The 25,006-nt window shown below is 50.4% G+C and overlaps 10 protein-coding genes across 10 annotated transcripts; 8 read left to right on the top strand and 2 right to left on the bottom strand.

Moving 5' to 3' along the window:
• Window positions 1-618: 618 nt before the first annotated feature.
• On the bottom strand, window positions 619-1,011 carry AURANDRAFT_5917 (hypothetical protein; the record flags this gene model as incomplete). Its single annotated transcript, XM_009042941.1, has 1 exon — window positions 619-1,011. A coding segment is annotated over one exon (393 nt), but the record flags the coding sequence as incomplete, so codon positions are not given.
• Window positions 1,012-2,369: 1,358 nt separating this feature from the next.
• AURANDRAFT_67487 (hypothetical protein) lies at window positions 2,370-3,606 on the bottom strand (the record flags this gene model as incomplete). The annotated part of the gene is made up of 4 exons (XM_009042940.1): window positions 2,370-2,476; window positions 2,604-2,912; window positions 2,959-2,984; window positions 3,302-3,606. 4 exons carry the CDS (start codon window positions 3,604-3,606, stop codon window positions 2,370-2,372), a joined length of 747 nt encoding a protein of 248 aa, XP_009041188.1.
• A 1,984-nt stretch (window positions 3,607-5,590) lies between these two features.
• On the top strand, window positions 5,591-7,220 carry AURANDRAFT_67486 (hypothetical protein; the record flags this gene model as incomplete). Its single annotated transcript, XM_009042983.1, has 5 exons — window positions 5,591-5,762; window positions 6,116-6,191; window positions 6,246-6,325; window positions 6,697-6,750; window positions 6,970-7,220. 5 exons carry the CDS (start codon window positions 5,591-5,593, stop codon window positions 7,218-7,220), a joined length of 633 nt encoding a protein of 210 aa, XP_009041231.1.
• A 400-nt stretch (window positions 7,221-7,620) lies between these two features.
• On the top strand, window positions 7,621-8,633 carry AURANDRAFT_67485 (hypothetical protein; the record flags this gene model as incomplete). The annotated part of the gene is made up of 5 exons (XM_009042984.1): window positions 7,621-7,662; window positions 7,683-7,901; window positions 7,977-8,056; window positions 8,308-8,358; window positions 8,531-8,633. 5 exons carry the CDS (start codon window positions 7,621-7,623, stop codon window positions 8,631-8,633), a joined length of 495 nt encoding a protein of 164 aa, XP_009041232.1.
• A 969-nt stretch (window positions 8,634-9,602) lies between these two features.
• On the top strand, window positions 9,603-9,812 carry AURANDRAFT_33063 (hypothetical protein; the record flags this gene model as incomplete). Its single annotated transcript, XM_009042985.1, has 1 exon — window positions 9,603-9,812. A coding segment is annotated over one exon (210 nt), but the record flags the coding sequence as incomplete, so codon positions are not given.
• Window positions 9,813-13,178: 3,366 nt separating this feature from the next.
• On the top strand, window positions 13,179-15,399 carry AURANDRAFT_67483 (hypothetical protein; the record flags this gene model as incomplete). The annotated part of the gene is made up of 9 exons (XM_009042986.1): window positions 13,179-13,279; window positions 13,337-13,385; window positions 13,482-13,603; window positions 13,632-13,696; window positions 13,735-13,905; window positions 14,035-14,177; window positions 14,215-14,356; window positions 14,847-15,016; window positions 15,250-15,399. 9 exons carry the CDS (start codon window positions 13,179-13,181, stop codon window positions 15,397-15,399), a joined length of 1,113 nt encoding a protein of 370 aa, XP_009041234.1.
• A 1,124-nt stretch (window positions 15,400-16,523) lies between these two features.
• Window positions 16,524-16,790, top strand: AURANDRAFT_33110 (hypothetical protein; the record flags this gene model as incomplete). The annotated part of the gene is made up of 1 exon (XM_009042987.1): window positions 16,524-16,790. A coding segment is annotated over one exon (267 nt), but the record flags the coding sequence as incomplete, so codon positions are not given.
• Window positions 16,791-16,914: 124 nt separating this feature from the next.
• AURANDRAFT_67482 (hypothetical protein) lies at window positions 16,915-20,228 on the top strand (the record flags this gene model as incomplete). The annotated part of the gene is made up of 10 exons (XM_009042988.1): window positions 16,915-17,011; window positions 17,521-17,589; window positions 17,817-17,857; window positions 17,980-18,062; window positions 18,473-18,686; window positions 18,819-18,999; window positions 19,156-19,355; window positions 19,560-19,633; window positions 19,748-19,827; window positions 19,927-20,228. 10 exons carry the CDS (start codon window positions 16,915-16,917, stop codon window positions 20,226-20,228), a joined length of 1,341 nt encoding a protein of 446 aa, XP_009041236.1.
• Window positions 20,229-20,600: 372 nt separating this feature from the next.
• AURANDRAFT_33141 (hypothetical protein) lies at window positions 20,601-20,894 on the top strand (the record flags this gene model as incomplete). Its single annotated transcript, XM_009042989.1, has 1 exon — window positions 20,601-20,894. A coding segment is annotated over one exon (294 nt), but the record flags the coding sequence as incomplete, so codon positions are not given.
• A 1,716-nt stretch (window positions 20,895-22,610) lies between these two features.
• On the top strand, window positions 22,611-22,877 carry AURANDRAFT_33148 (hypothetical protein; the record flags this gene model as incomplete). Its single annotated transcript, XM_009042990.1, has 1 exon — window positions 22,611-22,877. The coding sequence occupies one exon, from the start codon at window positions 22,611-22,613 to the stop codon at window positions 22,875-22,877; it is 267 nt and encodes an 88-aa protein (XP_009041238.1).
• Window positions 22,878-25,006: the final 2,129 nt, after the last annotated feature.

Here is a 25,006-nt window from a genome sequence, read left to right as displayed (position 1 = left end):
GCGCGATGGTCCCAGTGAAGCCAAATGAGCTCAGCCTGCCAGCACATGATCACTGGTGACTATGCATGACTCGAACTGAGGTCTCGATCGGCATTTGAAACAAAGGTGATAGAATTGATAGCAAGTGCACGTTTAGCCTATGCCAAATGAATCCAACGGCCCTGGTTGCATGATACGAAAGAAAGTCAGAAACTCACGAGCTCAATTACGCGTTTGGGGAGATCAGGGACATGTAGAGAGGCACGAGAATAAGGCTAGCCAGACCCGCGGCAGCTGCAGACGCCTCAAGATGCCCCAGATTTGATTTCAGAGAAGTGCACTACACCAGCTGAGTGGTGGTGTCGAGCGGCTAGCACAGGGCTCTAACAGCGGCACCCACCTAAGATGCGGCGTGAGACAGTGTCAGATCACTCCTACAAGCACCTCGATCGGATCTCCAAGCGCGGTGCCGGTGCCATGAGCTTCCAATGCCCGCCGCAAGGCGCCGCCATCCCAGACCGCTTCCAAAAGTCACCTTTGGGATGCCCCGTTGGGCGCAGTCAAACTCGCGCTGGAACCATCCTGCTAGACCGCAGAACCTCAGAGCGTGGCTTCACTCTCATCTTCAGCGGACGAACACAGAACGAAAGCTCCACATCCCTCACCACGACAGTACCCATTGGCACGCTGATCAAACGTGTGGCATCGTCCACGCGACGAGGTCATTCCAGCAACGGACGTTGCAATATTCACAGCCTCACTGAGAATCTTGGTTCCAATCCCAACTCCGTCTTGACACTCTTCGCCGCCGTTCACAGCCGAGGAGCAAATATGCAACGCAGCAAGGGCGGATGAACAGGCCGTATCAAGTGAGTAGCATGGTCCCACCAGACCCAGTGTGTATGATAGCCGCCCTGATGCGATTGAAAGCGCACCTCCGCTCGTAGAAAAGACACTCATCATCGCTTCACTGCCGCTGCGAAGCCCACTTACTTCGATGCCCACGAACACTCCCACATCACTCGATGTCAAAATATCGCGCACCGGGGCAGAAGTGAGCTTCGAGGAGAATCAGCCGTGTAAAGCACAATAGCCAGCAAGAAGCACGAGCTTCTGCTATGGATCTATCGCTCGCGCCTCTATGGCTGAAATTCCAAATGTGGTAGATGAGTCCAGGCCTGTCTGCTGGGAGCCCAGGAAAGATCCGTAAGCTGCTGATTTGTGCTCTAGTCAGCTCACCCAGCGTGCTACAGGGACATGCGAGTTGGTCGTGTGTGCGCGCGCCAGAAGCGATCGCAATGCAGGGCAGCGGCTCAGGGACTGTGCCAGCTATATGCTCAGGGCCCCAATCATCGTACTCGTTCACTTTTTGGACGCAGCCCACATGACGCTGGAGCGTTACCTCTTGCGCAATTGACGTGTGGAGCTGGAGGCAGATCCAGTCCCATCCATGGAGGTCAGTTCACTTGATAAGACAGCTAGGAGTGAATTGAGGGTAGGATAGTCGAAGAGTAGTGTTGGTGATAGGGCCAATTCGAATGCAGTAGAAAGACTCTGTGTGAGCTCGATCACAGCGATGGAATCCAAGCCGGCAGACATCAGCGGCACGTTGATACCCACAACGGTGCCCAGAACTGATAGTGCTATCGAATTTATCATGGTGTTTTAGTCGCGGCGAGTTTTCATGATTAGTGCGTTCCTTTTTGAATTCAGTTGCCTTGCGTGCCGCGTGATGCATCGCTCGTCAATAACTTGAAATATTTCCATGCAAGCATCAAGGCTTCAAAGTAGACTCTTCAAAGCAGAAAGTGAGTGCACTCTACCGATGGGAAGTTCAACTCAAAACGCATCAGGAAATTTGACACACAGCTACAACTTTCCCAAGGAACGTGCACTGAATACACGTGCGCAAACATCTTCGTTTGCATCAAAGGCCGTGACGTGACATGCTGATGGCCGCGCTCTGTCATGTTTATGGTTGAAGTCGCTTTGTGCAATCAGAAGTATGGATGGGTGTATATCTCTTGTGTCGAAAATTATAACGCACACACCAAACTCGTCGTTTTATGCAAGTGTAGCGGTGTTAGGGGCCATGACTGTAGCTAACTGGTGGCAGCTGAGTTCGGTGTCTATTTTCAGAGTGAACTACTCTTGATATGAAAATGTGCGGAGCGTTATAGAAATATTGGTTCTGTCTCGTTACCGGTCGAGTGATGGGTATTGCCTTGCCCTCAGTTGAGTCTACGCGGAATTTCTTTGTAGGCTACGTGTGTAATACAAAGGCCAGCGTGTTCTCCCCCTAAGTGTTTGTTCTGACTTGTTTTCTCACATTTATTTGAACTTGAAGTTGATTACATTGGAAGGATTCACACTTCAAACTAGTCACGCACTCATCTGCCTCTGATGAATTGGAACTGGATTTGAAATTTGATCCCCGAATCATTTGAGAAGTGTGCGAAGTCTCGCCCTTGGTACGCATTTTGTGGCATCAAGTAAGCTATCAGTTACCGTAATCGATTTGCTACGGTATTGAGACAAAATTTGTTTCATAACAGGTGCGTGCTCTCTTCATGATGTGAACGCCAAAACCGCATGCGCAATCGTGCCACTGAAGCCAAATGAACTTACCCGACCTTGACGGGAAAATAAGCTCCCATTTTCTATTGCCAGATGAAAATGAGATAATGCAGACCGCACATGAGGATTTAACCTAGTTGCCATAAGTTTCCTTGGGGAAGTTTCTAGAGACTGGACAATCATAATTGAGCGTTTGGAGAGACTCAATTGAAGCAATGTTGCATCAACATCAACGAGGCGAGTCCAGTGACTCCTGCACCAGCTTCCAAGTGTCCCATGTTTGCTTTGGAAGAGGCGCATTGCACCATAGTGCTGTGTGATGCCGACTGGCATAGGCTCATCACAGCAGCACCAACCTAATCAGCATCTATCTACGAAATAGTTTTCAGTATTATGGCTCACTTCTATAGGGTCTCCAAGCGAGGTACCTGTGCCGTGCGCCTCCAAGGTCGAGATTTCTTCAAGCCTGGGTCCGAGCCACTGAAGAAGTCATCACTAGGATAAGCCACTTGGTGCGGTAAAAGCCACGCGAGGGCCGTCTTACTACACTCGAGATCGAAGATCGTACATGTCTGTTCAACAGCGCTGCAAGTCACCCCAAACAAATGCAATGCACCCTTCACCACGACAATATCCATCACTCCGTTTGTCAAATGTGTGGCACCTTCCAAGCATCGAAAGTATGCCGGCAGAACCCAAAACCACTTACACATTTTCTTCTAGCCAATTCGACCCACAGACGCACGCCATAAGGCATTCACGCTTCCAGACCGCAACATTTGCCAAGTGTAATGCGACGAGGGACGCAGAGCAAGCCGTGTCCACAGCGAGGCACGGTCCCATGAGACCCAGAATATAGGAGATTCTCCCAGCTGCCGCCGCTGTTGAGGATGCAGCTACAAGATGCGGGTTTGTACACGTCTGCTGGTTAGATGCGATTCCATGAGAGCTGGTTGAGATTAAGCGGCCGGCAACGGCCAAATAGATACCAACGTTCGGTTTAACAGAGGAAAGACGCGCGTCTGAGGTGCAGCAAACTTCCAAGACCATGAGCTGTTGCGGATCAATGACCTCTTATTCCAAGACAGAGAGCCCCCAACATGTTCGATCGAGATCAACTTGCGCACCCAAATAGTTTCCATATGCCAAGAAAGCTTATGCGCTTCGCTGGAGAGCGCTAGAGAAACTACGGAGTGCTGATGTGACGAACATACGAGTCTATAGCTACCTTAAAGACTCGAGCCGGCTAATACCGCACGGCAAACGGACGCTCAATATGAATCCATGTTGGACATAGGCTTTACTGTCACAAATATGTGAATACCTCTCAAGAGGTCTACATTGTCAGATGTTTAGCTCTGTTGTCTTTGGCTGAGAAGATGGTGTCTCCGACAGTTCTGCTACAGAATACAAAGACAGGTACTCACTCGCAACAACCATGCTCTCATACGCATTGGAAAAGCTGTATTCTTGTTACACCTCTGGGTACTGCAACAATGACTGGCGGTGAGGCTGCGCCGCAAGTGAATGGGCACATGTAAGAGCAGCCGCGATGCGAGGGTCGTCTTCATCCAAAGTGCGCATGTGATGCGAAGGGGATTGCGCTCGCAAACCTCGCGAGCGATTCGTAGCTGGTGCAGCTCAATGCCCCGCCGCCGCGAATCGGTCGCACGTACCGACCGCACCGCGCGCGCGCGCACCGACTGCTCCCCGACCACCCAATAGCACGGTGGGATCACAGGCCTAAAGTTCTCTAGGGGCTCCAGTGCACTGGGAAGCCGATCCGATGGGCAGCGCCCGACTTTGACGGCCGCGTTCGGCGGCTCGGTCCGCCGGGCGCCCGGCGGCCTTCGAGCCCGCGCCGCGCCGGCGGGCGATCTTCGACGCGCCGCTCTCGATCTCCAGAGGCGAGCACGATTTCGGGGCGAACGGGGCCTCTGGATCCGCGCCATTTCGACGCGTCGAGGGGCGATATGTCGGTCCTGGGGCATCGATCGATCCGCGGCGCTCGGGGAATCGCGAAGGGATAGTGTCGCGATGAGATTCCCCGCGTGCCGCGGATTGCTCATGTCCGAGATTACGCGCACGCGCGTGGCAGCCCCGGCGGTGCGCGTCGAGCGCTCCGAGTGGTCGTGGCGGTCAGCGCCGGGCCCAGAGGACGATCTACGCGGCTGAGGCACTCGAGGGGTGTCTGCGAGGGTCTCGAAGCGGTCGCGGGTGTCCCCAATGCGCGTTTCTCGGGTCGTTGACCAGGTTTGAGCCGCGGCGCGCGTCGTGCTTGGCAGCCCGTCCACAGCCGAGTTTCGGCATGGATGGCTGCTTTTCAGCTTTGGTCCTCCAGAGGACATGTTGGACGGACCCCCGATGCGCTGGGGTCCAGCGGGAGGGTCGCCAGGGGGTGTTTTGGCGCCCACCATAATCACTGTTCATGACTACTCAGAAAGTCCAATCGATCAATGGTCTATCAGTTGACTCATGAACTGTTTAAGCACAGTTGATTCGACTGAGCGGAGGGGGAGGTCAAGCGGGGCCAGGGCGTGGTCTAAAAGGCCTGCCGTCGGCCCGGGGGGGGACGGCGTCTCCCCCGGCTCTCCCCCACCGACGAGTGCGTCCGTAGATGGCACATGCGTCGGTGTTTAAAGTCGAGGCCCGCGCAAGGCGCGCGGGACTGGACAGCGCGCGCCAGCTCTTCGGCGAAGGCGTAGGTACGGCAGATGATGTCGCCGGGGAAGGTCTGCTTGGGCTCGGCGTAGCCCACGCCGCAGAGGCTGGCGCCGTGGGTCTCGGACGTGCACGCGGTTGCCCTGAAAGCCCGCCGCGCGGCGGCGAGCGATTCGGGCGCCGCGGAGAGTCTCGAGCCAGCGCGCCTCCATGGAGCGCGGCACGGTCGTGCGCCCCCCTCGAACGCGGAAGTCGGCGGCCTCGAGGGTCCGAACCCAGAGATGCCCGGGGGCGCCGAACCAGCGTGCTCGCGCACGACCTGAAGTCGCCGCCGCCAACCGACACTGGATGGGACGGGAGCCGGAATGCCGGGATGCGCCACCGTCAAGCCGTGCACGGACAACGTCGCGCCGGACTCCCAGACGAGCAGCGGGCCCGCCATGGTCGGGCCGGGGGGCAGCGACGACGGCGCGAGCTGCGGCACGGGCTGGCTCTTGGGCTGCTTCTAATGCGCTCTAGATTAGGCCTGTGGATTTGCTCCGCCAGTGACGCCGACGACACCAGGGCCTGCGTGCGGACCGGGTGGTGCTTGACAGTCTATACGACGACGATTGGGGCGCCGCGGCAGGGGAAAATTCGTACAGAGCGACAGAGAAAATCAGCTGCTATCTTATTATTGCAGCCTATTCGACACTCGCTCCTTATGCTCTATCTGGAAGGGGGCCCAGTGTAGGTCCGGGTGGCGGCGGAGATGGCCAAAGGTGCTCTGTTGTACTTTTAATATTTGCAGCAGTATTTTCCGGCCCATATCCGAATCCGATATTTGTAACATCAGCCAATACTGATTTACGAACAGCATAATCATTGATGTAACAATGTTCTTTACATCAAACTCTAGGACAACATGATTATAATCACAATTCACATTGCAGAGCATTGTTGATGTGCTTTGTTGCGGTCGACGCAGCTTTGTTGTAATATACAAAGATTAAAAGGGAGATAAGTATCAGGAGAGTATTTAATCCTAGTATGGATATTGGTCGCTCATTATGTGTCGTAAATTCATCCGTTGCCTGCTGGATAGTGGTTGACTGGCGTCATAGCAACGGTACGGAGCTAATAAATTATTCTATATGAAGTACAAAATGAAGGTACATGGATATGAATCCGAAAGTCGTCGCCTGTTTCGACAGGCGTCTACCTTCCCGGGCAGGATTTTTTAAACCTGGGGCTAAGCGGAGCTCACCTGCGGGTGCCCTGAAATAACGTGTACACTAAGTAACTTCCTGCCCGCGAGTAAGTGACTGTGCAGCATGATGGGTGCCTATAAAGAGAAATGATCTTCCTTGAGAATCTACATCATATCAGATTCAGCTGAATCCAAAGGTTTGGTCACAGAGCTACAATCTTGCTTCCTAAATGCCGAAATTCTCGTCGCATCTTCCTTCTAGAGCCCCGCTTGAATCAATCATGAGGTAGGCTTAGCTTTATTCAAGGATGCGATCAACGTACTTGTTGGTGTTGGCGATCAAGGTGCTCGTACTGTGACGGAATTGTCAGCGCTACTTACGATGTCAAACCCAAGCTTCCTTCATTCCATGTGCGCTTACAAGACCTGATGACTCCATACAACTCTGCCCTGTTGCAATGGTAGTGTTCAAGAATTGTGTGGCATGATTGCAGCAGCGGCAACAATAGATTATACTGAAACTTGTGTGCACATCACACGAAAATCTCCCGTCGCTATTGTAGGAGCTGGCTTATCTGGGCTCTTATTAGCGCGCAGGACTGTCTGTGATGGGCACCCGGTCACCGTTCTTGAGAAGGGGAAGGCAGTTGGTGGCGTGTGGCATCTGCAAGCAAACGCGCAGTCAAAAGTGAATACTACTGAGGCGGCGTACCGCGTCGCTGAGAGAGGAGTTGTGATCAATTTCGACCATCCACTAACTTTTCAGATTATGAACGACCTACAATTTATATCCACAATTTACCTAACGCAGTGAATCAGCTTCAAAACCACCGTGATTGGGGTTCGTTCCTCTCGTGCAGCCAGGCACTTACTTTGTTACCAGAACGATCACAATAAAGCGGCTATTGAAAGTAGAAAAGTTTTTGTCGGAGTTAATCGACGCCTTGGGGCACTCCGTCAGATGAGTTTTCCAGGTGGGAACTAATTTAAAGGGAGCACGTATTATGGGGTTGGTGATCAGACTTGATCGATTCCATTTACTTCCCTCCTGATTCTGATAGTTGGCGCAGGCGCTTTTGCCACTGAAAACACACGCACTGCGCTCGAGCGAGGAGCAGAGCGGGTGTCGCTCATTTAGCGACGACGTGGTACAGTGAGTCCACTAATCGTGGACTATCTCAACTTCGCGAGACCGTACAATCATTGATTTTCCCATGCCAAGAGAGGTTCGCAACTTATTTTCATGGCTTGGGGTCGTGCGTTTGACCTCTGCTAGGTCAGCAAACCAGAATGCTGGCAAGAAGGTCGAATTTCCCCAGATGGGCATTCAGTCTCAGTTTCTGACTTGTGGTTTTTGGCTCACCACTACGGTCTTGTGGCTACTAGTCTTGGCGAAGTCTCCAATGTGAGGAGTCGTGACGTCATCACGTCGGGACAGGTCACGATTCTTTGTGACGTGATCATCAAGTGCACTGGATACTGGAAAAATGAAGGAGTAAGGCAGTTGGTTGGCAGCAAAATGATGTATTCAAACAGTTTGGTTCGGTAGAATCTTGTATTTTAAGCTGAGGCAATTTTGGATGACACTGGGGGGTTCCAAACACCATTTGGATCGAGTTATGTAGAGGCCATTGCATTTTCGGTGCTCTTGTACGTCGATGGTATTATATTTGATGATGGGCCTAGGTGTGATATCATCGATACACCTGTCTCTCGGTTTTCTTGAGAAATGTTTTGCACCCTGGACGCAAGCAGCACGCTCACCTCCGCAGCTCGGGAGTGAATGATTCATCGTGCCTTAAACTTTCACCAGCGCTTCCTGCCAGAATAGTTTGAAGCGCAAAGTTCGTGAGAATGGAGATATCTAACTAGCCTGTGTGAATCACGCTTTTGCAATCTAGATGGGGTACAGCCCGTGAATTCCTGCATGGGACTTTGCGGCTAAATTGCCAGTGAGTGGCTTGATGATTCGCTGGCAATTGGCAACGTCGCAAGCTTGGGTGTTCACACCGTGGTAACCAAACTTGAACGCTGGGCCAGACGGATAACCCAGCAAATAGTTCCAAAAAACTCCAAGCGAGTGGCAAGCGCCATAGCCACGGCCACTCACACTATAATTGATAGCCTCACAGCATCTGTTGTGCAGCTCCTTGGTACAACCGTTGGACGGGATGAACCTCTTATGGCTGCAGGTATGGATTCATTGACTGGTACCCATTTTGTGTAAGCCCTCTCTGAGTTATACTGCACTGACTTTTCATCCACGTTGATATTCGAGCATCCGACCCTATGCGCTGTTGCAGAATTCTTGTAGAGGCCAGAAGTCCCAAAAGTGAACGAGCTTATTGATAGCCTCGCAGCTACTATTGTGCAGCTCCTTGGTACCACCATCGGAAGGAATGAACCTCTCATGGCTGCGGGTCTAGATTCATTAAACGGGACCCAGTTTGTGTAAGCTGTCTCGGAGCTACACTGCACTGAGTATCCATCCACGTTGATATTCGATCATCCGACCTTAAGCGCTGTTGCTGAGTTCCTATCCAATGAGGAATGCCCAGTGCATCCCCCTAGAGGCGAGAACTTTGAGTATACTGATCAGTTGCAGTGCAGGCTACCAACTTTGTTGTGCACAAGCCAGTCGTTCCAGATGCCGGCCGCAATACATGCCATCAACAGTCTTTGCACCCTTCAGCTGGCGAAGTTGGCGACCCCAACCCATGTGCCTCTCATTCGTTGGTATGCACAGAATCCGCCGAGTATCAGTTCCGCAGATTATGGATCCTTCGTGCTTGGTGAGGTTTTAATTGACAATGGCCACTCATTTCAGATGTCAATTCAATCCATGCGCAATCAAGACCCCCAGAATTTGCTTTTGCTGTAGTGCTCTGGTGCTTGTCTAGGACTTGATTTTAAAACACCAACCGGCACTGACGTGGCCGTGTATGTGGGGATGCTCACACAACCAGTGGAAGGTGTAGTTAGCTCAAATTCGGAGTACCCGCCTACTCATGCCAACGCTTCGTCTGGATTGATATCGTATACCTTCGGCCTCAATGGCGCCTGCGTTACATTGGATACCGCATGCTCCACCTAACTCGTCGGCATCCATCTCGCACGAGCTGAGACTGGAAATGGTCACTGCAAGGATGCTCTAGCACTCGGTGTGGGTTTGCTTGGTCCCGCCTGGAGTTAAGGGTTCGCCCAAAATGGCATGCTTTCGCCTACCGGCAGGTGCCACACATTTGATATTTCAGGAGACGGATATGCTCGCGGCGAGAGCTGTATAGCAATGTTTCTTGCCACAAAGTCTCGAGACGCTCCTGATCCCTCAATTCTTGCAACAGCTGTGCAGTGTGACGGTCCCAGCGCAAGTCTCACTGCGCCCAATGGCCAAGCACAGAGGTGATTGATCAGTTCTGTCCAAGCATCAAACGAGGTGACGGGGCTAACGAGCATGTTAGAGGCACACGGCACAGGCACTGCCCTGGGAGATCCAATTGAAGTTGGGGCCATTATCAACAGCCTGTCCAATGTTGGTATGGCTGGTATATAAAGCTCATCTCTGAAGGCAAACATGGGTCACCTAGAGCCTGCAGCGTCGGGTGGAGGAGCCATGTCACTGCTTTTTGGACCTCTGCATATGGCTATCATCGTGCCCAATTCCTAGCTGCTGATTTCCAATCCGCACCTGGGGTCCCTGTTGAGGGCATCTGACTTCTCAATGCCTGTGCAAGATGTGATTTTGTTGCAGTGACTAACTTCCAATAAACCGGGTGTGCAAGCCTGAGTCAGCTCTTTTGGTGCGAGCGGAACCATTACGCACGGCCTGTTTGCACTAAGCCAAAATTTTACCAGAAATCATCTGTAACATGATTCGAGTCTGTAACATGAACTTCGCCTTTGCGGCTATGCTTAATCGTTCATATGAACCTCAACATCATTCATGGCAAGAAAAAGACCGATGCATTTATTTTTTGACGAAGAGCGCCCTGGACTTTTTACTTGAGGTACTCCAAGGAAGACCATGTCACGTGTTACATATGACACGCTCAGCGATCATGTAATCGGTGATAAATTCCTTTTCCCTGGTGTGGGTTACCAAGAGTTTGCACTTGTGTTCATCTTTCTGGAGGAAGGTTGTTAAGCCGGTTCCCTCTAGAATGTAGCTATCATGCGACCTTGTGTGCTCTCTCGTGAGAGTCAGCTAGTGCTATGAAATGCATCGCCATTGGGAGCCTTTGAGATATACAGTCAAATTCCTAATCTCAAGTCTATTCACGTAGCTGGCGAACATGTTATTAGCCCCTCGCGTTAAGGTTCAGTAGTATCAAAACACCCGACATCTGCAATGTTCCGTGTCACTGATTTCTCTTCATCTGTTGGAGCGCTGGCCAAGCTGTAGGACAATTAATTGGGTGCAGGCGTTCTGCCTCAAGCCAGAGCTGTCTCTATGCACAGAGTTCCTGACTTGTGTGCACTCCCTATGTTTCCACTTGCTCGCTTGAGATGTTTTGATCTCAAGGATCTCACGTGCCTCGAAGATGCAATATGATGCAAGAAAAGACGAGCGCGTATGTGTTGCCCGGAACCGTTCGGGATCAAGATTTCGATGCTCCGCTATGCAAGACAGCTTTCAAAGCCGGTCTCAAGTTCCCCGCAGCATACAAGAACACTGCTAGGCCCCTTTAGGTTCTTTACCAGTTACTGCCCAATGTCCTGCTGTTCGTTGTGCATGCAAATGGACGATCCTTTCAATGGGGCTCGGTCTGCATCTTTCCAATTCCAATTCCTTGGCGCGCATTGATTTTTAGGTGGGTTCGTTAGCCCTGGATACAGGGTCCGATTCTTGAGAGCTTTTTACATCGTAATAGCTATATTTAATGAACTACCTCATCATTTGCGCAACGCGACTCATGCATGATCCTATAAAAAGAACATCAGATCATCTCCATCGCTCTAGAAGTTAGCACTAGCATCGGGTGATTCTGGAGCTGGGCTGACTCGCATTTTGTCCGTTTCTCCAGGTCTTCCCAGTCTTGATCTCCCGGTCCCACGACTAGGAGCGATCCGGATCAAGAAGGTTACTGGAGCTTCTCTATCGTAGAGGAATTTAGAATTCACCCCCGAGATGTAAGCGGAATAGACGAATTTGTCACTGACTGAATACACTAATCAGACTTTTAGCAAGCTCGTGCGCATGATCTCCCTTGAGGCTGCGACAATGGTGGATGTAGATGCACCATTGATGGCCGTTGGATTCGATTCACTCACGGCGGCAGAATTCAGTGGTAATTTCAACTCGCATTTCAGTACCACTGCCCCCACGACCCTTCTCTTTGATCATCCCACCGCTCGTGCAATCGCCAGCATTCTTGAGGTAACCTAGGAGGCTACGGCGCGTGTGGAATCAACTCAGAAACTTTGCAGACCAAAACAGTCTGTGAAACGCAATAACACGACAGAGGTAATCTAATTAGTCGTGATGGAACTTCAGATGACGTCAGTGTTATTGGAAGTTCCTCTCATGTAAGTTGGATTTGATTCTCTAAATGCAACAGAATTCTCACGGGTGCTAGGGTAGCGCCTGAGCGTCAACATGCCACCGACACTCCTCTTTGACCACCCCACGATTAAAACTATCGTCTCCTACCTAGATGTTGTTGGGGTCAACACATTGCCATGCACAGCAACCCATGTTTCCATTGGCTCTTATCCCGATTCTCGGTCGGCAGTTTAATAGAAGGAATCAAAAGCACAGTCCCTCTTCGTAATGAGCAATTTTTGCGTCATACTGCCGATGCCATCCTCTAAAGCGTGCTTAAGTTACACATGTCTAGCAGCTTTGCACACAAAAGCGAGACTGCCGATCCTTCGCTGGCATTAATTCGCGAGCAAGAAAAGCCATCCTGCAGCAAGATACGGGGCGTATATCAGCAACTTACCAACCACAGACGCTTCGGCATTTTCTATATCAAAATTGGAATCAGCTGAAATGAATCCTCAAATGAACCTGATTCTTGAAGTGAGTTATGCATCGTTTGTGGCTAATTTTTGCCACTGTCGTTTAGCTCTTGTGGATTAGCAAATTGGATTTTTCTTAGGCGCAAACGGCGGTTTTCCAAGTACCCTAGGTCAGAATGGACGTCCATCAGAGGCCTCCGTCTATACCGGCACCTCGTCGTCTCTCGCAGTTGCTTGTGGATGACTGTCGTATGTTCTCGGCCTTGTTGGACCTAGTCTCTCCATTGATACTGCATGTTCGGCATTTTTGGTGGCTTTTAACATAGCCGAGCTTGCCCTCGCTGTGGATTCAGCATCGCGTGCTGCAATATCTGGCAGCTCAATGTTGACTTCTGTCGTGTCGATTGCCTTCGCTGCGGGAGGGATGCTCTCCTTGTGAGGGTGATGTCAGACCTTTGATATTCGAGCCGATGGTTTCTGTCGTGGAGAAGGGGTGGGAACGCTTTTGATGAGCAAAGAATACTCCCAACTTTCTGTTGTGGATTCTAGCATCCAGCAAGATGGACCGCGTGCAAGCCTGACAGCGCCAAACGGATCATCCCAACGCTGACTGATCCAAGCCGTGCAAGGTATTTGTGTGCTTTCTTAAGTACTCGAGGCACATGGCACGGGCACAGCGCTAGGGGATCCAATCGAGGTGCACTCCTGCGGGACAATATTCTATGATTCACGGTTTTTGCAGGTGGGTGCTGCAATTGGGGTCTTGTGCGCGAGCTCGAGGATATTACAGAGTACATCGCTGAAGTCAAACATGGGTCATTTGGAGGCATCCGCAGCTGCTGCTGGCTTGGCGTCACTCGCGCTCATCTCTCTGGACGTGTCCGGCGTGTCAGCGAATGCGCAGCTAAATCGGTCAGTGTTGTTTGATGATTGACTGGCTTTTGCAAAAGGCCATCAATATTAGCGCAGGCTAAATTGGCACCTGATGGCAATTGTTTCCTCGCAGTTCGAACTGCCCGTATAGTAGGTTGTGCAGATGAACGTTGGCGACCACAAACTCACCTCGGGTCGTATCAGTTCATTTGGCTTTAGTGGAACAATCGCACACAATTAGTTTGGATCGTTCAGCAATCACACACGTAAAGCGGCGAATTCACAAATCGCATTCCAATCGATAGCCTCGCTATATAGACTGCTCATTGCAGACTGCTCTGGAATTATCTTTGACCACTTCACGTGATACTATGGAGTTTTAACGCATCAGGCACATCGAAACGACTCCTCTCAATAGAGTCGCCGCAACGACTCCTGTTAATAGAGTCGCGGAGGGTATTCATAAGCTCGCTCACTCGTACTTTCATTAATAGGCACGCAGATCTCGGGCGACATTCCATTGATAAGTGCTGGTCTGGATTCGCTCATGACAACAGAGTTGATAACCCAGCTTAAAATAGAATGGCACCTCGAACTGCCTGCTACCATCGCATTTGATCATCCAACATTAAAGTCGTTAATCTCCTTTGTCAATGGATCTCCATGTTGAGGAAAGACTGTGCATCGCAAGGGAGAGTCCCGGGTGAAACAGAACCTGGTACATATTCAATCTAACCTCTTTTCTCTACCGGGGCGGATCAGTGTCAAGACTGGGTTGCATATGATCTGTTCAGGGGGTCTCGTGGCTGCGTCTAACATACCTCATGCGCGCTGGGACATCGTGGGACACGTCGAAGCAGCCAATTATGGTGCCTTCACATGTGATGGCTTCTGTGCTGACGGTCCAGCCTTGCAAGTCCATGCGGTGGAACTTCGAGTGATGGACCCATAGTAGATTCTCGTCCTAGAATTAGGGAGTCGAGTGCTTGACCATTTGCATCAAACGCCTTCTGGCGTCTTCGTTGGGATCTAAAGTTAGCCAGGCTCTCACCTGTGAGAGAGCAATGTTTTCTCAGGGACGGGTTGCGTTTGCTCCGTGGCGGCAGGTTGACTTTCGTTCGTTTGTGGCTTGACAGGTGCGTGCGTGTCGCTTGATACAGCCTGTTCATCAACACTTGTGGCGCTCCACATTGCAATATTGGAGGTGTCAAGCTAGATCGTGGTTGCTATCGTAGCTGGGGTCAATGTTCTGACGGATCAATCTAACTTTGTGACGGCACAAGCTGGAATGCTGTCTTTGTTTGGATGATGTCATACGTTTGATCATCGTGGGGATGGATATTGCCGTGGTGAGGGTTGTGGAACTTTCATAGTTTCATCATCGAGCTCGCAGAAGGGACTTGCTGGTACTGCGGTCTAGCAAGATGGACCGCGTGCAAGCCTGACAGCGCCAAACGGATCATCCCAACGCTGACTGATCCAAGCCGTGCAAGGTATTTGTGTGCTTTCTTAAGTACTCGAGGCACATGGCACGGGCACAGCGCTAGGGGATCCAATCGAGGTGCACTCCTGCGGGACAATATTCTATGATTCACGGTTTTTGCAGGTGGGTGCTGCAATTGGGGTCTTGTGCGCGAGCTCGAGGATATTACAGAGTACATCGCTGAAGTCAAACATGGGTCATTTGGAGGCATCCGCAGCTGCTGCTGGCTTGGCGTCACTCGCGCTCATCTCTCTGGACGTGTCCGGCGTGTCAGCGAATGCGCAGCTAAATCGGTCAGTGTTGTTTGATGATTGACTGGCTTTTGCAAAAGGCCATCAATATTAGCGCAGGCTAAATTGGCACCTGATGGCAATTGTTTCCTCGCAGTTCGAACTGCCCGTATAGTAGGTTGTGCAGATGAACGTTGGCGACCACAAACTCACCTCGGGTCGTATCAGTTCATTTGGCTTCAATGGAACAATTTCACATTGTTAAGTTACTTGTTCAATATTCCCTCAGCCAATAGCTTCTACAAAATGATCCATCACGTATTTGGCACGTTCGTTTTATCGTGAGCAGTGACCAGTTGACCCCGCTGAAACGCAGAGTCACGCGGTCTGCTAAGCGAGATGGTGATGCGGTCCCAACTTCGTGCGCACTGTTGACCTGTTTCTGATGCGATCAGCAGGGCTTTGAAAAAGAGCGTAGGCATGAAACCGCTTTCGCTTTCTACTGATCTTACCAAGCGTGAGCAATATAAAAGGCGCGGCTCAAACTCGCCCCAGAACACAAACTCGTTACGTCGAAAAACGTTGAAACGCATTGGAATATCACCGGCGCTCAATGTACATATATATATTGGTATGTTAAGCACATTTTGCATGTAGCTGCGCCTTTCATAGCCTTCGTCCTGGAAGATTCTCATGGTCTGAGAGTATCTATCATTTAATGCTAGTAGCTCCAAATCTGGTACTTGAGATCAAAATAGTGCAATTTCCCCAGCCTCTTGCGGCGTAAGCAAGCCGGTGTGCAGAGCGGGTTTTTATCACGTCCGCCCGTGGTGATGGGAGTGCACGACAGAAACCGTGTTGTGATGGCAACATAATTACAAGATCCATAGTAGCTTGAACACTGAGTACATCGGTCAGCTCGAATGTGCCACTGATGTCCGCCGGTTTGGACTCGATTGTCGCGACAGACCTGGCATAGAACCTGTCTACCGAACTCGGAATCGAGATGTCACCGACAATGCTTTTCGACCATCCGACAATTGACTCAATTGCTCAGATCCTAACTGAGTTTGAAGCTAGCCACAATTCGGAGCTCCTTTAAGAAAAGCAGCATTGACTTTAAACAAAAGCACAGCAGTAGCTTGCAAAATTGGAAGTGCTAATCACATAATCGAGCTTCACCCTGCCAGGGTTACTAAAATTGGATTCTGGGGTCAAGGAGCAAACAGTGTGCGCACTGGCGACTTATCAGCACGTCCCTATAGTACGGTGGAAGGTTTCATCAGAAAGAGCATCTGCCACGTATGGATCCTTTGTGAACATTGATTAGCTGAACCTCGATAGTGTTTGTTTTCGAATTTCTATCGCAGAGGCGTAGTTGCTTGATCCACAGCAAGTCATGCTGCTGGAGGTGGGATATACGACTTTGAGACTGCAATTTTCATCATCGCGTATCTTTTCACATGAACGCATTGGAGTGTTCACTGGCGTCGAGGTAAGCGGGCTTGGAAGCGAATAGGCGGGTTTGTACTCGTTGAGCGGCAGCTCCCTTTCAGTAACATCCGGATGACTCTCATATACACTTGGACTCGTGGGTTCCTGCTATTCTATTGATACTGCGTGCGCATCTGCATTGGCGGCATTGCATCTCTGCGCCACCACAGTCCAAGACAGCTGCACAGATGGCATCGGGGTTGGAACTAAGATCCTGACTCAAATAACAAATCTTGCGATGTCCGTGGCTGCAATGCTATCACTGGCTGGAAGATGCCACACTTTTGACCGTCGGGCGAACGGATATTGTCGCGCTGAGGGATGTGCTGCACTCCTACTTTAAGCTCGTGATACCAGCCTTTGTGCGCTGCGCGACTCTGCTGTCTAGCACAATGGTGCCAGCGCGAGTTTAACAGCACCGAATGGCTACTCCTAGAGGTGATTAATGGAGGTCGTGCGAGACAACCATGTTTCTGGTCAAGTTCTTCAAGCACATGGCACAGGGACAGCGCTCGGAGATCCCATCGAAGTGCAAAGCACATGACATGGGGGTAGTTCCCACGGGTAAGACTGCAGGTAGGAGCTGTGATTGGGGTGCTGTGCAAACCAGTATTTGGGACACAACGGCAAATACAATGCTCATCCTTGAAGTCAAATATGGGTCACTCGGAAGCGTCTTCGGCTGCTGTTGGTCTGGCCTTTCTTGTCATTTGCACGCAAGAAGTAAGCGCCAACGCCGAGCTGAGGCTGTTTTCCAAATGTTACCTATTGCTACTATCTCTTATCGTAGCGTTGTAGGTTGAACACTCATTTGTCTTCGATTGTGGCGGGGTAATTGTTCGAGCTGCCTGTCGGACTGATTTAATGATCATCATATGATCACGATCAATACTCCCGGTTGAGTGCGTTTGGGTTCAGTGGAACCATTGCACACGGGGCGTTCTCTCAGTCATTGTATTGATAGTGACTGGCAATCAGAGGGGAGACTGCCTCTTACTTCCGTGCTCGATTGCGTACCGGCTTGAACAGTAGCATGCAGCAGAAGTTAACATCTGCCTAAGAAGGTAGTGCAGGGCAAACCGAGCAAAAAATTCAGAGTGGGGTTGTCTTGGAGTTCTTGCAAGAGCTTTGCGGTCCCAACAGTGACTTGGACACGCCATTCTCACGACTGGAAGCATCTGCTTGAAAGTTTCATTGACATACTTCATTCATGGCCATGGGTCTGAAGTCTAGCTCAGTCAAGGCGTTGGTGGATGATGTCAATGAGTAGCTTGATATTTAAGTCCCCCCCATGTAACTATTTGACACGCCAACGATCGCAGCATTGGCATTGCACATAGAAGAGGTGTATGATGTGCCCCTGCAATAGGTGGAGCAAACTTTAGTAGTCACTCTCTAGCGACATACATAGTAATCTGATAGTAAAATTAGCCAGAGCCTAGCGAGGTCTGTTTAGAAGCGCTTCGATGTGACCATAGACGACTCCACGCTTGTTGGCTAGCAGAATTTGCGGAACCTCGGCGTATACATAGATCGCCAAGTGCGACTACAAACCTCACACAGCAAACTTAATTCTCAAGACCAATCACCAGCGGGCTGTATCTGGGAGTAATATGTGTTTCAAAGTAGGAAGCCAACCCGAAAAACAGCATTTATAGTGGCGTTCCCTCACAGTGGCTGCAGCGAGTTTTTGAAATACTTGTCGCGAGTATCAACCATGTTAGTGGGCCATACGCATCACGAACAAATACAAAATAGCAAAAGTTCTGTGCGTTTATTAGATGAAACCCTCTTGTTGCTGGTGCGGAATATCCAAGAAACCACAAGCTTATATTAGTTTCAATCCTACGGGACGTCCCCTGGGCTGTATGTTCCATTGCACGAGTGGACTGCCCCGAGAATCCTCGCTGTGGCTTGGCTTGCGAGCGCACAGTCTTATTGGATGTGAAAGGTGGCATCGAACTTCGTCTGCCCCGTATTTTTGCACTTGATTCGCCATCCTGCTACCCTTCTGAAAGAACATAGCATCTCGAGTATTGAGCAGTATAATATCGAAGAAATGTGGACTGATTGCAATCAGAAAATCATATCCTGTCGGCGCGAGTTGGAGCCAGAAGCTTTCTACCAAATCAAGTATGAGGATCTACTTGGAAATCCACAGTCCACTCTCTCTCAACTACAGAGGGATATACCCTTGCTTATCAAAGACATAAAACCGATTCATCAAGATCCCCGTCCAGTGATATAGACACTACCGCAACACTTCAATACGTTGCAGCTTGGCTGGCAGCTTGGCTACGTTTTTTTTGCCAAGGAAGAGTAGCTGTTCATCAACTCTGAAGCTCTTGCGAAAGTACTGATATATATTCAGAAAGGCTCCCGCGGTACCCCCGCACTTTCGCTCCTGCATGGGGGCTTTGGGACTCCAGTCGCAGTTCAACTGAAGTCTTACGCGCCTGCTTTGTGGCCAATAATTACGCTTCAAGCACCAGAACTAATACCTCCGTCGCAGACACACTTCGGTGCGATGCGGGGACGGGCACTACACTATGGTTCTTTGCTGTGCAAGGAATTGTCCGGAGTTTGTTCTAATTCAATTCATTTAGTTGGTTACTCGCTCTCTGGCCCCCTCGCACTCATACTTGCGGGGGCGGGCTAGCCCGGCCTCGAATGCTTGTCATTGATTCTCATTGACCCTGCCCCAATAGACGGCTTTCTCGATGAGCCTCATCTGCAAGAAGCTATGTGGAAGCGCGCAACCACCTACGAATTTGCCTTTGCAACATTGCTGCTAACACCAGTCAACTTTGGCAATGCAATACAACTGGGAGACATAACCACAATTCAGGCTCTTGAACACAGTGCCAGAAGTATTTCCCCTGAGCACATTCTCGAGCTTTCCACTATCGTTAGTGTGGCTATCCTTTTATCTGAGGAATACGATGCTTCTCATCAGTAATGCACCACATGCGTGGTCGGATAGATTGCATTTTTCTCCACGCTAGACGGCCCGGATTTCTACTGAAGAGCGAATTACTTATCGTGGGACCACCCTGATGGTATTTACGGATGGCAACGCCTTGTCGATGGCTCCAAGTTTTTTTGAACGTAGCTTTCTTCCAAACATGTCGAAGTCTTCACTCGCGAGGACTCGGTGCTGACGGTAGCGTCCACAATATCTCACCTGTATCTGGGTTAAGACTTGCCCGATTTGAAATAATCTACTCTACATCGCGCCGTACTCCTAGACCCAGAGGCGAAGTAAACTCAGATCTGCACGAACCTTGAATTTTACGGCAGTACGGTGAAACATCTACTTCATTGGTATCACCCTAGACACAAATCCTGGCAAGCGCGTAGCCAAGATAGCGCATGGAACGGTTGGTCCATCGAGGGTGCCCATTGCTGCTAGGGCAGTTGGGCCCCGTTCCAGACAGTGTGAAGTGAAACTCTAAGCCCGTGCTTTCAATGGTATTCAGGTGGTGCAGTCAATATAGCGTTCAACGAGATCGATAGACATATCCTTTCAGGGTATGGTTGTGCACTTGCGGTCATCGACCACAAAGAAGAGTCGCATTCGCAGTCCTACTCAAGTTTACTACTCGGATGTCTGGCAGCTTCTTCGGCCTTGAAGAATCGTGGTTTGGTTGCTGGAGATCGTCTTATTTTTATGTTTCCCACAAATTTGAGTGGCATCTGTTTGATCGAGTCTGCAAAGAGGCTGGGTATTATTTATGCATGCATGCCTCCGATAACTCCTGCACAGTCGCTTTCAGACTGAACTTGTGACACTGGTGCCAAGGCGCTCTTCGTAAGTGGAGATTAAGGCACATCCACAGCGTTGGAAGTCGCGTCACATTTCCACCCAACAGCATCCTTGCTGAAAGAACTTTAAAATTAAAGGTTGGAACCTGAGTGACTCGTCTTGCTGAAAAAGCTTTTAATGGACTCAATCACTGTGTCCGCTGTGGATCTTGAGCTTGTCCTTCACCGAATATTCAAACCACAGATGATTGCGCGCATTATCCAGCGAGCCCAATAGATGCGTACAAAATTTGAAGTCATTGTAGTTGAAGATTTCCTAAAAGATGCTGATATTTTGACCACGCAAGAAGATTGGGGGTAGAGCAGACTATTCCTACCCCAGCATGCCGCTCGCCCCGTGGAGGCAAATTTCCCCCTGTTCATCATATATACAAGCGGAAGCACGGGGAAGCCGAAGGGCGTTGTCCATGCGCACGGATATCTTGCCGGTGTAATGATGACAATGCAATGTAGCTTTGATGTCGTCCCGGGCAGGGACGTGATTTTCGTACTTGCCTCGTTCGGGTGGATTACTGGCCAGACTTACATGCTGGCGGGTAGCCTAGCAAATCGTCTCACAAGCCTCATCACCGAGACTAATCCTGTTTCCCCATACGTAGCAGGCTTCGCCGCAATGATTTAGTAGTTCAGCGTATCCATTTTGAAAGGGGGTGTGGCGTTTCTCAAATATTTGATGTCGCACAGTCTTGGAGCCGCAGAACTGTGTAAATACGACAAGTCGAGCCTAAAGGTGGCGACCTTTTGTGCTGAACCATGCTCTCCAACAGTTTAGCTCTTCGGAATGTTGCACATCACGCCACACTACATCAACTCCTATTGGGGAACTGAGCATGGCGGTATGGTATTGAGCTGTTCGTATGGACATATTCACTAGCCTTTAAAGCCAGACACTCGAATGTACAACTACCCATGGATTTCGTTTTCGTCGTGGGTTCCAACTGATCACCTCGATTGACGGGGTGGGTTCAGACCTGCAACCGCAAAAGAAACGGGCGAAGCAGTCATCACAGCACCGTGGCCATACATGGCCCGAACAACATGGGGAGACGTTTGAGTTGTTGGACATCGAGACTGGAGAGGCGATGCGAAATGATTTAAATGAACGTACTTCGATTGATTTAAGCAGCCCGTGTTTTTTTAAGGTGACGTTGCTATCTTCCACGGACCTGGCCTTTTTTCTATGCATGGACGGTCTGATGATGTGCTGAATGTCAACGGGCATCGGGTTGGCACAGGATAAATAGAGGCAAGTCTGTTGCGCGACAAGCTCCGGCAGACATCGCCAGTGGCCAACTGCATTGTAGTTGGAGTTTCTGATGACTTGACAGGATAGACCCCGTGGGCATTCATCACGCTCATGCCAGGCGCAGAGTTGTCCCTCGAAGACGAAAGACGACTACAAAGTAACTGTGTTGTGGACATTGGGGAATATGCGGCACCGTCACAGTTTGTGACCATCAGCGAAATTCCGGAGACCATGACAGGAAAATACATGCGCTGAATTGTACAAAAAATCGTCCATGGCGAGGATTGTGGTGACACCAGTACGCTATGCAATCCCCACTCTATCCTGTCCATCATCGAATCTGTGAAAGCGTTGCAGGTAAAGCCATCCTAGATTTCTGAGCAGCCGCCACACAGTAGACCTGGACCTCCCTAAATGAGCTCTGTCGTCTCTGCCAAAATTAAACCTCCTGACCATAGCCACTTCGACCAGATTGTGGAACGAATTAATCTCACGATAATTGAGATTGTTGGCTCTGAGGTTGGTGGAGCACAGCCATTGGTAGAGGCTGGGTTGACCTCCCTGGGTACTCTCAAACTAGGATGATCTCTGTAACATCACCTTTCGCTTGAGATTCCTGCAACACTAGCATTTGACCACCCCACTCCCACCTCCATCTCTTCTCTTGTAATCGCTCTGTGTTGAACGAAGTAAGAATCTATCATCACGAAGGTCGAGTCAAAATGCTCTTGCACACAGCGCGTGGCTATTCAAGATTTTACGATGAGTCTCCCAGATCGCCTTCACTCCTGAAGTTCACTAGCGCAATTACTCGAATCTGGTCTAGTAGTCAAGCGACGGACCCCCTTTTCATGATGGGATCCTGATTTCTTATCATCTTATGGCAGCTTTAATGTTTTTTAGCTTGAGACCTGTGGCATGTCGCACGCTGAAGCCACCTCCGCTGATCCTCAACAGTTGATCCTACTGTAGTCAACTGCTGGTATTTGCTTCTCTGTCACAAGCATAGGCGTTTACTTGGGAATGGGGGCGCTAACCGCGAATCGAGATGTTTCAGAGCGGGAGAAGGGACTACCCATGACTGCAGTCGCAATGTATGCAGGAACGTCAGTGCTCCTTTCAGTAGCATCTGGCCGCATATCATTTTTGTATGGTCTGATTGGCCCTTGCATGGGACTGGACACTGCCTGTTGTTCAACTCTAGTGACAACGCATCTAGCGAAATCAGCTCTAGAGCAAAGCGAGTGTACGCAGGCCATATCAACTGGCGTAGGACTATTGAAGCGGGATGGATTCCTGGCTTTTTCGGCGGCGGGGATGCTGTCACCTCTTGGACGCTGCCACACGTTCGACATGTAGGCAGATGGATATTGTCGTGGAGAGAGCCAAATTACATACCTGATACACTTCTGTGGCGAGCTTTCCATTTCAAGATCAGCCGTTCAGTAAGATGGTCAGAGTGCAAGTCTTACTGCACCAAATGGATCATCATAAAAGTGACTACTGATGACAACTGTGCGGGATTAATCTGTTACTGAGAATGTTTTGGAGGCCCATGGCACAGGCACGATACTTGGAGATCCAATCGAAGTCTTGCTGAGCTCGATGCGCGTATGAGATTTATCATGCGTGCGTAGGTCGGGGCTGCCATCGGAGCCCTGCTAAGGCTGGTAAAGGTGTAGACTGTATAAGCCCAATCTTTGAAGTCACATTTGGGTCACTAAGAGGCATCTGCTGCCGCCGCAGGTCTTGCCTCTCTCGTAGTCTGTGCCTTCATTGTAACAGTCAATGCGCAACTTAAGCAGTACAGTAGCATCTTCCTTCAAAATTGTAATCAATGAAATTGTCAGGTTAAATACACACCTTTGATCGATTGTAGCACGAACGTTATTTCACATGCCTACTGACATTGTGCCCGCTTCGGGTCCTTTGTGTACTCGAAAATACGTAGTAGCCACGGATGGCCGCAAGCGAAGCTCCAGGCTGAGCTCATTCGGCTTCAGTGGAACCATCGCACACGGAATGCTCGGTTCGCTTGCGTGTGCACGATGACGCAACTTACGAAGCGGGATTGGGACGGCAGGGTCTTTTTGTCGCGCTTCGTAATCTAGTCTCCTTGGCAATCAGGGGGCAGGGCGTTATTCTCCAGCTCTCTCTGAACCAACCACAAGATCTACCATGTTATAAAATAATACCTTGATAATCTCGAGTACCCATGCTTCTATTGTGGTGATGCGTCATCATCGCTCAGCTGCACTGGTGACCGTTACCAGGGTGGCTTCACTCCATCTCCTCTGTGAGTTCGGGAGTAGGTGTAGAGCAACGGAACTCTCGGGGATATGGGCCTAGAGAGCGTCGGTCGGTGCAAAGGCGGCGCTTGTTTGGGTTCTGACCAAAGCTGATCACTCGCGAGTCTCCACAGGCTCGATGTTCAACACCAGAGAGCCCGATGCTTGCCGGAGCGGGTGAGATCCATGATCGAGATTGCAGTCAGACAGCATGCTTGCTACTGCGCTGCCTGGGCGGGACTCGAGGGGAAGGTGCTGCCGTGTGCTAGGTTGAGTGCAGACGAGTGCAAAATAAGCCGCTATTGGCAGGTGAAGGTTGTCCAATGCCGCTTGCGCGATTAGCGAGCTTCACCCAGAGGGCCCGGGATACTCGCCACCGTGCTCAGCTTTGCTAGGTGCGCCCCAAGTGGACGGGTGATTTAGCGGAACGCGGCTTCAAGTAGGAAAAGACTCGCGGAGGAACTTGTTCTCGTTGCTGCTCAAAGCCATGCTCTGCTTGACGCGCACGCTGCACTACATAATTATCGTAGCCCCATTCCGAGTCAATCCATCTGGAAGATACCTGTCGAGGAGCCTATCCAGCCCCCAAGGCGGGAAATTACATGATGTTGCTTCCAGCCAGTAAGCAGCGGCATCATGAACACCAGGCGTTGGTCACGACTCTCACACGCTGGTACGGTCCATTGTTTGGGAGGTTTTGGGTACTCTCGTGGACTCAAATGTCCCGTTGATGTCGGCCGGTGTGGATTCTCTTTCTACTGCGGAGCTCACGATGAAGCTTTCTTGAGCATCCGGGCTTGAGATGTCTCCAACATTACTGTTTGACCATCCCACACTCAATTCTGTCGCAAGTTTTTTGGTTTCGGAGGTCGGTGACAGCCAAAGCGCGGCGACGACCTCGGCACTAGTAGCGCTAGTCGAGCGGGCGTGTTTGAAGCACTAAATCTCGTCTCGATGGCAAGAATGTGGGGTTGCGCGTGTTGGAGCGTGGAACATCCAGCTTGCAGGGCCACTGAACTCCAGTTTTGGATTGTGTTTGCTGTCGTCATGTGCGCATATAACAAACTCGCACGTGCCTGGCGTACGATGGCTGACAAGTTTGACGGCCGCATCTCCATCAGCGACATATGGATCGTTTATGAGTGTAGACCAACTAGGCTTGGACCAGTCTGCTTTCGGAATCTCTCTTCTAGAGGCGCA

The sequence above is a fragment of the Aureococcus anophagefferens genome (assembly GCF_000186865.1).
Source record: "Aureococcus anophagefferens unplaced genomic scaffold AURANscaffold_40, whole genome shotgun sequence".
Classification (NCBI taxonomy): domain Eukaryota; class Pelagophyceae; order Pelagomonadales; family Pelagomonadaceae; genus Aureococcus; species Aureococcus anophagefferens.
Note: the sequence above shows the minus strand (reverse complement) of the source record. Positions and strands in the feature narration are given on the sequence as shown.